Below are 13,763 nucleotides of genomic sequence, written 5' to 3'. Positions count from 1 at the left end.
CGTATGTGTGTGTGTGTGTGTGTGTGTATATATATAAATTTACTGTATGTATATATATATATACACATATATATGATCAATATCACAACAGTAGACGTGAGACCGCAGGCCAGAGACGAGACCGCAGGCCAAGTGCCGTAGGTAATCACAGCGTGCCGATATACAGCCAAATCTCACGTCTACGAGTGTGATATTGCATTTATACAACAGTTCGACGGCATAAGTGTGTAAATATATAAACAACAACAACGAAGTGTCTTTAAAAAAAACCTCTTTTGTGCAAACTACTTCCTTCTGCCACAGATTCAAATCTCAGTTTGACAGCTGAACAGCTGAACCCAAGCCTCCATTACTAATTCCAAAACGTCACTTTAGAACTAGTAACAAAGGAACATTGAGTTGCTTCATTAAAAGCTTATTGTATTACTGTAGTAAAAGCAGTGTATTATGTATAGAGATGGACTGAGCAAGTGTGATTTCCTGCATCTGATACAGCACTCATTCTTCAGCTCAATCTCATATTCACAATAAAACATTTGTTTGAATGTCCGATCTCGTACTATCCTTTCATCTGTTATGGGTGATTTCTGATGACAGCACTGCTCAGTGCATTTGTTGGCTGCGTACTGGTGACTGCTGACTCGGAAAATAGTCTCTTGTCACCATCTAATCACAGAACAATGTAACTAAAATCACCATCATGAACACACACACAGACACAGTGTTTCCTAATACTAAATACTATTATTTATATAAAATATTATTTATTGAATAATAATATTTAATAAACAACATCAGCCATCATAAATGTTGCTGGGCAATTCAGTCAAAAGAACAAAGGCAGCGCTCTGATATACAGCATTGAAGTTACATAAACATGATGAGATTTTGCCAAAGTTATTTGCTCTGGAACAAATAATAGATTAATGAGACCAAAGACATCAGAGACATCAGGGCCAGTGATACATTTTAATATAACTGGCCAAGGTGAGGCTGCTCTCGGCAAGATTATGAGCATGGTTTTGTGAGCCCTGGAGCTCACATCTCTGAAAATGTCAAAGCAAATTTTCAAATAGTTATCTTTAGTAACAAACCGCATATTTGAAGTCCAAACAAGTACATTCTTCCCTAAAAAGCTCTTAAAACTACATTCTCTGACACAAAACAGTATTATTTTTTAAATTATAGTGGATTTGGGGGTCCACTATGACACTCGCTGCGAGAAATACGGCAACTTCGGCAAGTGGGAGTGATACTGTTGGAGTTGGACTCTAATATCAACACTCTTATCAGCCAATCAGATTTGCGGGCCAGAAAGATCTGTTGTGTGTGTATAATTTAGGTGCTAGTTGATTAGTTCTAATAGTATAGAAAAGTTTATTTACACTAAATATATGAACAGGTCAAGATATGGTTAGTTTCTTATTGTTTTATTTGATTTTATTTATTTTTTTAAATATATTTAAATGATACATTAAAATAATTCATCAAATTATTTTAAGAGAGAGCAACCCTATTATTTTAAATTAACAACCCTATAACAACACTGAAATACTTTTACTAAGTTTAAATCAGCTGAACCACATCACTGGTTTTAAACCCAATAGTGTCAAACTCCTTACATCCACCAGCAATTTATAAATTCTGAGACTCATTATGAGACCATCTTTCCTGTATTCCAGACCGGACCTGTCTCTTTGGTGCTCTTGAGGCAGTCTGCATATATAACCAGGTCCCTCTACGCTCCACTAGCTCTCAGTCAGGTATGTGTCTGTGTGTGCAACTGTGATGAGACAGACAGAAGCACAGGGGCGTCCCACTGTCCCACACACATCCAATTCTGCCACCACAGTCGGCATTCTTTTCAGTTTCACGGTCTTCTCACTCAGCCCGGAGCATTTATCAGCTCGAGAAAGAGTCCACGCAGCCAGTCGCGTTTGGTCAATTTAGCCACAAAGAACAGGAGCCAGATCCTTTTTTTGACAGAGAAAGGAAGAGATTCTGCACATGAGTCAAAGCCAGATGGAACGGAGGAAGTGCATTAAAAGCCAATTGGATAGCAGAGAAATAGAAAGTTGATTGAAAGAGTGACTCGTGTTTGTCACAAATTAAGGATGCACATCAAAGAGCCATTAGCGATTAAGAGTGATTAGCACAGACTATGCCTGGAAGTTCACAAGTCATTAAAACTATATTCTCTGGCATAAGGTCTGATCCATTATTCTGGCCAAAAGCCACCTACTCTACTTAGACAGGAAGCAACTAAAAGCCAACACCAGTCACAAGTCTATGGTTTGCAGTACATGAACCTGAAATCTCAACTATAGGTACAGGTAATTATAGATTGGTACACAAAGTTTTACAACAGCAGTCTTCACTTAAAAAGACAGTGCACCCAAAAATGAACATTCTGACATAATTAAGTGACCCTCATGTTGGTTTAAACCTGTATGACTGTCTTTTTTCTGCTGAACACACAAAAAAAGACGACATTTTGAAGAATTTTGATAACCTAACAGTTTTGGTGGCCATTGATTTCTATTGTATGGCCAAAACCACAAAACATTTCTGAAAATATCTTTGTTTTTTCCACAGAGGAACAAAAGTAAATGATGATATAATAGCCTTTCAGGTTATAAAGACACATCAAAGAAGTTAGTAGGTCCAAACTTTTTGACAAATCTAGATACAGTTTCACATTGTTGAAAATGTACCTGTGGGAAAAATTTTTGCAAGACGCAAATATGTAGCGTTTTCGTGACATATTCGATGTGAAATGTCCACTGAGTGGCACTAAAAGAGTGTTCAGTTTTTTCCCTGGAAAACATGAATATACATAAGGTACATTTTATGTGACGCTGGTTTTGTATGTGTCACCCGGTTCTGACTTGAAAACTCTGTTGAATGGCAATATAATTCTAATGCTCCGTGACATTTTAAAATAATGTACCATCTGCACTACACCTAAACCTTCAAGATCATACGAACAAAAGCGAATGTGACGTAAAAATGCAATCATGCTGCTTTAGCTTGTTTTTTTATCTCTCATCTTTCAGCTCTTTCATTGTGAGTCATATGTTTTTCACGGGATCCGTACCCAAGGATTTCGCATCCTAAGTCCAAATCCGTGCCGGCTGAGCTACCGAACAAGCTTGTCAAGTCTGGAAAGCGAAACATATGGAGCTGTAATCATAACTGTGTACGAAAATGATTACAAGTGTTCGCAGTTTTACCACCTCTAGTGTTTATTTCTGTTGGAAACTGCAGTGATATATACAGTACTTATTGGTACGCATTTCGCGTTTTGCGAAAAGAGTTCCCACAGGTACATTTTCGTCATGAGATCAGGTTGGTAATACTGCAATAAAAACTTTTTACAACTCAGGCTCATTGTAATATGTACTTGTGGCAAAATTTCTGCAAGACCGATATTACATATATCACAGTTTCAAAGTGAAACATAAATTGAGTGGGGATTTTATTACATTGCTTCAGGTATGCATTGCGGCAGTTGTCCAGGAGTGTCGCTCGTACTCCAAATACCCCCTACACCAAACTCAACACAAAACCTACCAGATATTCAATGCAAAAGTGATATAAAAATGAATTTGTTGATGCAACAAAGCTATTTTAAAGGGGTGGTCTAATGGATTTTTTCAAAGGCTTGATTGTATTTATGGGGTGCACAGCAACATGTGTTCATGCTTCGTTTTTTAAAGATCGCATTATTTTTCACATATTTTACCTGTATTGTACACTGCTTTTCAGCTAGCATAAAAACAGCCAGTTGATTTCCTGGTTCTGTGAAGGCCCTCCCTCAGAAATACACGATGGGCTCAGATTAGTTAGCTGGTCCAGCGTGTCTAAACATCCCGCCCCTCACCTCAGCGGCATGTGCTCCGGTTGTATTGTAAACAATGGCATCATCTATATTGCTTATCAGTTTGAGCCCGATTAAGACGCAGAGGATATTAGTGAAGAGGATCATGCAGAACAGCTATTAATGGTAGACCTATGTTTTTTGTTTGTTGTTAGATACGCTGTTATTATGCTACTGCTTATGTTAGCTTTTAATATACGGTTTTATCATGATTAAAGCTTTAATACAGTACAGCAACCGCATGCCCAACCCATGTTTAACGCTTGGCATAGCTATGTGAAAATGAGTGTATAAATGGAACAGTTCATTGTTGGAGCAGCTGAGCTGATCTGAATGAGAGAGAGACAGAGATGCAGAGCGTGTGGAGAGCAAGGGACGTGAGGAACAGGGTTAAGAACCGCTGCTTTAGAACATTGATTTTGAAACTTGTGAATCCATCAGAATTGTTAGAAGACAGAATCGCAATTCATACAGTATATGAATAGATTTTTACCTGCACCCCTAGTTTTCTTCCTCTTCTCTAAAGCAGCGCAGCATGGCCTCGCCCCCTTCGTTGCATGTTCCCAGGGGCGGGGTTTATCTGGGTTTATGATGTCACTTACCCCGGAATTATTTTGTTGTAGTCCTTTACCAGCCGTTCGCTGTAGGCGATGCTATGCTAATTCTGTAAAAGACAATTTCTCCCTTTGCACTGAACTTTGAGCTTCGTAACTTTGCAGATGTTGTTTATGCTCACACAGCTACATTTCACACTAACAAAAGTTAAAAAGGTGAAATCGTATTATATGATCCCTTTAAATTCCTTACAAGTTGGTTTGAGCTGTTTTGTCAAACTGTAGTTTCACAGGATAAGTGCAACATAGCTAACATTAAATTGAAAGCTGATTGATTCACTAAGAATAACCAATCATAAGAGTCGTTTGTTTAGGAGTCAGGCATATTGGTCCCACTGTATATTTTTGATTCACTAAAGAACCAGCTCATAAGATTCACTCATTACGAATTGGACTACACAAGAATGTACAGTACTTGTGTCCCAATTAGTGTTGTAAAACAATTAATCGCGATTTATCACATTCAAAATTAAAGGTTTTGTTTACATAATATATGATTGTGTACTGTGTATATTTATTATATATATATATATATATATATATATATATATATATACAAACACATGCATGTATATATTTAAGAAAAATATGCTATGTTTATATATTAACTATATGTATATATAATATAAAATATAAAAATATAAATGTATATACATGTAAATATTTTGAATATATATATTGTATGTGTGTGTATTTATATGTAAACAGAAACTTTTATTTTGGATGCGATTAATCATTTGATAGCACTAGTCCCAATCCTAGAAACCAGCCAATAAGATTTGTTCATTTCAGCCAGTTCTTGCCATCTGAAGAGAATGAAGCCTACTTATTGGACAAAGTACACGGGGTTTGCGGTTCACAGAAGCAGAGCATGTTTTTTCTGCTTTAAACGCCATTGTAAAGAGTGAAGTAGCAAAATATTAAAATTAATATTTGACAACCGACAGTAACATCCAGTGATGCAAACTACTTGAATTTTTAACCTCGAATTTTGCTGTTTTGAATTGAATTTGGTATAATTTATATGATTCATGCAATTTTTAACTGGATGTAACGAGACATGAAACGCTTTGCATTTTCGACATATTAGGCATACAAATAATAGTGAATGTGTGCATATTTTAAAATGATTTGCAAATAGTTCAAAATGATTACTTCCCAACTAGAATTAGACCTAGAATTTCTTACTGTTTCTTTATACTTTATAAAACTAATGTAAAGTGTTCAAGACATGGTTACGGCCTACAGTAATTACCTTGAATCTGGACTTAAAAACTTGGTTAATCAATACTAATAAGGTCAAGCTGTATCTTTAAAAGAGACACTAAAGTTTCTTCAATGGAATATAGAAAGTCATTAAAAGGTCACACCCAGCTTACCAAATAATGTGTTCAATAACAAAAGAATTTAGCTTCCAGTCTGACATGGATTTGTAGACAATGCTTTCTAAAATCACTTATAAGAGAAAACAATCAGTAGAGTTGAGTGGCTCATGAACACACTCGCTAAAATGATTCACAAGAGAAAGGCTCTTCTGCTTCAAATCAAAATGAAGAAAACTCAGGCTCTCTGCCGGCATGGCAACCATGACCGAGAAAATGAACAATTGGATGAAGTTATTTACGGCATCTCTGCCACGTCCATCAGAAAAACCAATGAAAAGCACCAGTCAGCCATACTGAACAGCTATTTGTGAGAGACTGAGGCAAGATTGACAATTGCCATGTGTCTGCACATGTTAGAATACAAGGAACAAGGGTCAGACCTCTGAGGATCAGAAAAATCAATGTTCCTTGTGATCATAACAGCTCAGGCCGGACTAGATCTCCGCTGGGGTTTCCAAGGTTGCCACTGCCTCCGCTTCGAACACCAATCGTTCTGTGATCCTTATCGGCGACGACAACAAAAAGTCTGTTTCAAGAAATCTGTTTTATTCTGTTGGTTTGAGTTTTTTCTTGTTTACTTCCTCGGTGCTTCAGTGGACTGCATCTTCATGGCGGACAGTCTGTTAAATATGTTTTTGTCATTAGAGTGATTGTCGAATGTGGGCAGGCTGTCGACATTGCTCACCTCAAAGACGTCCTCTTTGCTTCCAACACTTTCTCCATTCCTCTTGTTTTTTATATAAAGACAGTTTTTTTTCCTAGCAGCCCCTCACAGACTATCTGCAGAGAGGCTTAAAAGTTTCAAAGCCACCCACTCAGTTCAGTATTTAGCAGAGTGCAGCGTGAACCGAAGGAGATATTAAGGGTTACAAATTGGAGAAGTGGAGCACAAGCAATGCCACCTGCCTGCGAAGCATCATTGTCCGCTGCCCAGCATAGCAACCTGGAGAGATTGCTTAATGTGGGAGAAAATAAATCCAAGGTTCAGGATACTCTTAAGGAACCTTGAACCAAACGGCAGAAGTTTCAGAAACTGTTGCGTAATATGAGGTTCTGTGAGGCGGGAGAATGAAGCATCATTACTCAATGGATCACTTGTAGTGGTGAATGATATCCAGAAAGTTGTTGTTGGTTCAAACCCACAAGGTGCTATCCATAAATCATTACCTTTCAGTTAACCCAGGTTTCTCCAGGGGGAATAAATATTCTGTAGGTATTTTGCATAAAGCATCAGCTAAATCACCTCATTAGCAGGCAGGCTATTAAAAATCTAGCTAGCTAAGCTACAAACCACTCTATAGAAACTAGGCATGCCATTCTCAATATAATATTGAACCGTTCGATACGACAACCACGGTTTAAGACACACTTGTGAATTATAATTTTTTTTCTATTTCTCTCTGAATTGGCTCTGTTTGAGCGTGCCCATGAGTCTATGCCTCCCTACTAATAACGTGTGTTTGAAAAAACAACACATGCCAAACATCTTCCCTTGTAATGACTTGCAATGTGAAAGCATTTCTAAACCTGTTGTCCAAGAGAACATTGTATCATGTTTTTACTCCACAACATCAGTCAGGTGTTTGAAATAACTTCATTTTGTCATCTGATGTGGCGTCTTATCATAGAATGGGGCAGAAAATATATTCTATACTCTATTATAAAATGGTCTGTCTGAATACTCGATTCTGATTGGCTGCCAGGTATGCATTAAAACCGTTTAATGCACAGGTAGTTCCAAGTCAGTGTAATCACTTGTTACTTGTAAATGTGATCTTACTGCACTTTTTCATCTCTGTGTCTGATTTGAAGAGGGCAGAATGCTAGCGCTAATGAGCCGTAACTGATGAAAATAACCGTCATTTTTACCCTTCCGGTCAATTATTGCGCTGCAAACAATATTAACAGCTTTAACTTGTCAATGTTGGCAAATAACCATGCATGGTATAAGTGGGATAATGCATGGCTATCTGTGCAGTTCTCGTCAGGTGGTTCTTGGCCTCCACGTCGTGCATTAAAATCGTTAATGCACAGGTAGCCATGCATTATCCCTTACGTAAAGACTCGATTAGCAATGGATTATACATATACTTAGCTATTATGAAAGATGGCTTGAAGAACACAGATAAACCATATAGCCTACTGTCACAGTTGAGCGTTTATTGTCTTCGTGTTTTAACTTTCAAAGCACTTCTTTCTTCTATTTATCCAGCTACAGCAATAGCTGGTTGCCTTTGTCCATATAAGGGATTTCCTAGAGCGTCATGAGTCCTGTGATGCATATGTGGAGTTTCTGCACAGGGGCACCCTCCGGCTTCCAGTATGAATGAAACAGACATTACCCACACATGTGTTTATAGCACTCAAATAATGCCAACTCCAAAAAAACACTCTGATGTGCCAAGCCATTAGAACCAACCTGAAATCAATGTTTAAAAAAACCATGATTTGTTTTGAACCGTGAGCTAACTGTATTGATGTATCCCTAATGGAAATATTAGCTAAATATTAGTTACTTCACACTGTTTTCATGTTTTATATAGCAAGACGTCATTTAATCAAATTCCTGTTTATTGGCTCTTTCCCTGCCATTCACAAAATTTTTCATCAGACAACGCTTTCCCGCCATTGATGGAATTTTCTGTCTTTCTGTGTTTTCAATGGTGTACAATATGAGGCACTATTACACATCTTCTGAAAGAGTACTGAACATTTGAACCGACACAGTGAAGAAGAAGCATAAACAAGCAATTGTGTATATACTGTAAGTAGATGCATATGTAAAATAACGCGATCATCAAAAATTAAATAGCACATAAATCAAAATGTCACCGAATGAAATGTCGAGTCAAGAAGTGGTATAGGACCGTGTGAGCTTTGAATGTGTCGATGGAAGCAACTGACTCCATCTATGTTTTGATCACCATTTTCAAACACCATTTTCTCATCTATTAATTCAAAATGTTGTTGTTGTTTTCATGACACGTACCCACATCCAAGTGTTGATAAAAAAGATTGCATGAAGCAGTCTTTGTTTTGTGTTCTTTGTTTTGACATATTGCATTTTCAGATATTCATACAACAGAATATTATTGGTGCAATTAAACTTTTGTGAAAATGTTCAAAAATGCTGGCATTGGCCGGCAACTAAAAAAAAAAAAAAAAAAAACACTGTTGGGGAAATAGTTAAATATATATATATATATATATATATATATATATTCTATTCTATTCTAAAGTTTTTAATCACCTTTTGGAGATGTTTAGAATTTGGAATATTATATTATGTTATATTATATTATAAATTATATTGTAGTGTATTGTATTATATTATATTATATTACAACGCAGAACACAGCGGATTTTATGGACATCAAGTGAAGGTCGATAAAGCAGTTTAGTGTTGCTTTTGATGAAAGCATATCTCTGTGATCAGACAGCAATGCTCCTGATAAAGAAAACAGATGCTCAATGTTCCCATTGTCGATAGCGCTTGAAAAATCTTGAACTGCGTGTGGTGTAATCTGGCTTCCGCCTTATCCAGCTACAGTAATCCCAGCCTTATCTCACCCTCCCCGGGTAAGGGTCTTTCTCTGACAGGTTTTTGATGCCTGATCACTGTGACAGGGATTTTAATGAGTCAAACAGTAATTACTCTAAAATCACAGTAATTACATACAAAAGACAGGTCGTAATTTTTATTTTCCTCGGACTCCAGAGAAGAACAGTGAATCACCGTATCTGGGTGATTTGAAGAGCCGACAGGAGAAGGAAATGGCTCTGAGAGATCTGTCCCCAGGTACACGCTGACATTTCACACTGCCGGTTACCTGTATCGTGATTGGCTGCAGAAAGCAATCAATCATCAAATATCACGCCTCCCACAATGCACAGAGAATATGAAAGCAGAGGGGATTCTTTGCATTGTGAACCGTATTGCAGGTATGTTTGCGTTTATCTTGGGTAATAATACTGGTACGGTCTCTGGTGGCAAATGTAGACTGTGCGTTTTAGATGCTAGTGAATCTTATACTTTACAGTATTAACAAACCATAAAAGAACAAAGCAAAAGGGTCTACACCCCAAAGTGCACCTGAAAAACATCACAGCGCTTGTCTTTCTGAAGGCTCTCGAAAGCACAAATACAAATCAACACAAGTTTGATCTTTGCGCCACATCGCTTTCAAGCTTCTTTTGAAAAAGATGTTGAATAATTTAACGCTTGCGATTAAAATCAGGACATGTCTAGTTACAGTAAAAAAAAAAAAGAAATGCTCTTCACAAGCAAGCAACGCTCTTGATCACACAACTATATGGATTGTATGACAAGCTCAAAGTGATTCTTGGTGCCAATTAGAGATTTGTGTGTGTTACATAAACAGAAAGTGGGTGGGTTGAGCGTTTTAGATTATGGGAACATTAATATTTACATTTATAGAAATAACCAAATGAATTGTTAATGTGGCATGAATGTTGAATGAAGAAAAATGGTAACAGTCTCCTGTTTGCACAGGGATTGCTTGGGAAGCCACTGCCATATTATGTCCAAAGTCATCATAACGACATATGCACTGGAAGAACATCTCATTGATAATGAAAGAGGTTAAACTGAAAGACCACCATGTGAACTGCCACACTGGGTTTTCATTTAGTTTACAAACCGCATAACCATCACACAACTAGTCAGAAGTAATGGAGTCTTTGGCTGGACCTTTGAATGCAAACTTGGTGAAATCCATTATAGATTTAATCTGCTGATCCTTCTGTTTGTCACTCTTTGAAAACAGCTCTCAGCTCTATATGTGACGAGAATGCCAATCGAGGTCTCTAGGGTAAATGAAGCTCCTGTTTCATGAAACCAGTGGAATCATGTTGATGCCCCGTCCTCCTGTTCAGACTGATGTCAATCCCCACATCCTCTTTACTTCGAGGCATTCATTCTAACTCCAGGCTCTCAAAGAAAAGAAAATGCTGGTTTTGTATGACTCATATAATAGAAGAGTACTGGAGATTAGCCAAAGGATTTCACACTTATTATTCATTGGTATTTTCACTCACAGTTTATCCTCAAAGGGTTCTACAAATCAATATTGTCCACTATTTATCAATGGCATGTTAGCAATACATGCTGGAGTAGACAGGAAAAGGATAAATGGTCCACAGGTGCAGGCGGTTATAAATCACCCGTGAACAAATGACTTCTCTCTCTTCCTTTATCTGCAAGTACCTTCAAATCAAGACAAATCATCCTGGCACAAATAATTGCACCTATCCACAGAGATTTGTTTTCATTTAAACGCAATTAATCATCTCTTAGGAATCTGCCTCATGTATCATCACTTTTGTACAATGGAATTCAAATTTCATTTTTTAAATAACATCTTTATACTTGTGAACAAAAGACTGCCGCTTCCAGCATGCCACTTTGATCATAAAAATAAATATTCATTTGAGTGAATTTTTTGATGTTTGAATCAGTCGCAATTACATAGCTGATCAGTTTTCTTTTATATTGCACGTTGCTGGAATTGTAGGCTAATATTCATACTGTACTTACAAATCAAGAAACTGGAAGGAAATTTTACTGCTGTAATTACAGTTAAAATCTTAAAGAATATAGAGTTGCCTTCTGAAATGTAATGTACAGCTGATTACAAATTACAGAAATTAATATTGTAAGATGGCAAGATAGTATTATTTATTTGGTGTTGTGTGAAGAAAATTAAGTATTGTTTTTCATTGCATGAAAAAATTACGAAAAATTTTCATCAAAAATTTGTACAATAATCCCAAATAGCCATCCTTTCGTTCTAGTTAGACTACTGAACTAGGCAAAGACTGCATTTCAGCGATATTTTGCATGCGTCTCCTTGAAAGTTATTTCTGCATGTGGTCAAATGAGGAACGAGACAGCTCTATCTTCAAAGTAGCTGCTGGGATCATGTCTCTCTGCTCCCCTTTCAAAAATCTCATGAAGGTCCGCTGAACTTCTTTCAACCTCTGGCTCAGGCAGCTCTTTTAAAATTTAGGGACAGGATCAGGAAAATATGAATTAAAATAACCAACTTGATGTCTGTAGTCAGATTACATAATCCAGATACGGTTAGTCCATTTCCACCCAACACAATATTACAACAAAAATGCATGTTGCATCATTTAAAGCAGAAGTAGCCTAATACAGATGCAACCCAATGCTTCTAATCTACATTCAGTTCAGTTATGAGAGACTGTTTACACAGGCAATCAATCAATGAGTGCAGCTACTCAATACAGCTACTCTTCAACATACAGTATAGACTCTGTTCAGCCCGAATGTTCAATGAATACGAGAGCAGAGCAGCAGAGCATATTGTGCATGCATGCGCCACAGATGTTCCAGCATCTCCACAGAGAAAAACACGTGCATTTACATGTATTCCTTACCAATAATTCAAAACTGTGAACTTTTGCATAAATGAATCCATCTTGTGTAAGTAAGAGTAAGAGAGGCAAATGAGATGTAGAATTCACAATACTTGTTTATGCGTATTCTCTGCGTACAGTACAGTAAATGAGAAATTATTAAACAGTTTTAACACTTTAAACAAGCAGCATTATGTATTATTCATGCATACATTTGTTGCCTGGTAGTGGCCACTGTCCCCACCCATAACCAAAAACTTCCTAATTCATAAAAATCCCCTTGCAAACAAGTACAAATGTACACGCATGCAAATAATCTTACATGTAACGTTTATGCGTTATAAACGCATGCTTTTTTTGTTTTTATGCTCTATTGTTACACGCAACGTTTGAAGATTCTATTCATTAGAGCGCCATTCCCGACAGAATTATAAGTTTTCAGTTAACTTCTCAAGGTTGAATAATCCTATGAACGAGGCTGATCTAGGATTTATTCTGGCAGAGGCGTGAACGCACGCGCATTTTTTCTCCCCTGCTGTCACACCGGTCGCCGTTTTTTTCCTACCTGCACGAAACTGTGATTTCCACTTTGGTGGCGGGGATGTTCCCCGTCAGCGGGTCGAACTCGTAGACCGAAGCCATGTCCTCGAGTTTGTCCATGATGTCTCCCTCCATAAGCGCGCGCGGGTCGGGGCAGTTCCACGGAGCCCCGCGGAGGCTTTCACGGTCCCGCTCGGACCAACCCGGAGTTAACAAGGCCAGGGTATTAATGAAGAGCCCCCCTACAACTCAAGAAACTTGAATGGGGTTAAAGTCGGGGGAAAGTCTCTCAAAACTGTGCTGGAGAATCGGGTGGTCAGCTGCGGTTCATCACCAGAGAGAGAAAGATCTCCTCTGCACATCAAATGCTCTACATGTGCGCTCGTTAAGAGCATCCAGCGCTCTCCAGCCCTACCCTACTATCTCCAACACGCCCATGCGTACTACTGCGCTCTCCACCACACTCAACATACGCGATTCCTTATAGCGCTGCGTGGGGGTTGAGTTACAACTGAATAAAAGCCTAATCTAAATCCTGTTGTGCCAAAAGACACCATTCTAATGTATATATAACATACGGGGCTTTTATTTATTGTTCTTCGGCACTGGTGGTAATTTTTTTTAAGGACTTACTGATTCAGTACTATTATTAATATTTGTTTAAATATCAGCATTAAATCTTTAATTATAAAGAAAATAAATGAAATAATTTCTTATGTCGTATAGTTGCAATAAGGTTGCCATAGCAACTCGTCACATTAACACAGAATTCAGCTGATGTTTGGTCAGGTGGTGGTGGTGGTGGTGGGGGGGGGGTCAATCTGCTCATCCAATCGGAATTTAGAGATGGATCTAGCCAGATTTTTTTCAAACTCGGATCTATTGCTCCCATGGTGTTCGCCTCTGTATCCTCTACATTATTCTGCATATACATTACATTAT

The 13,763-nt window shown here is 37.8% G+C and overlaps 1 protein-coding gene across 5 annotated transcripts in view; it reads right to left on the bottom strand.

The window, feature by feature from the left end:
- Nucleotides 1-13,224, bottom strand: part of cpne5b (copine Vb) — a 181,157-nt gene extending 167,933 nt beyond the window's left edge. For all 5 annotated transcript variants that reach the window (XM_058791228.1, XM_058791229.1, XM_058791230.1 and 2 more), the window contains exon 1: nucleotides 12,847-13,224. In XM_058791228.1, the coding sequence (XP_058647211.1) occupies nucleotides 12,847-12,956 (110 nt within the window). In that variant the 5' untranslated portion in view covers nucleotides 12,957-13,224. The remainder of the gene's footprint in view (nucleotides 1-12,846) is intronic.
- Nucleotides 13,225-13,763: the final 539 nt, after the last annotated feature.

Source organism: Onychostoma macrolepis, chromosome 11 (assembly GCF_012432095.1).
Source record: "Onychostoma macrolepis isolate SWU-2019 chromosome 11, ASM1243209v1, whole genome shotgun sequence".
NCBI classification, from domain to species: Eukaryota; Metazoa; Chordata; class Actinopteri; order Cypriniformes; family Cyprinidae; genus Onychostoma; species Onychostoma macrolepis.
This window is presented reverse-complemented; position numbering and strand designations above follow the sequence as displayed.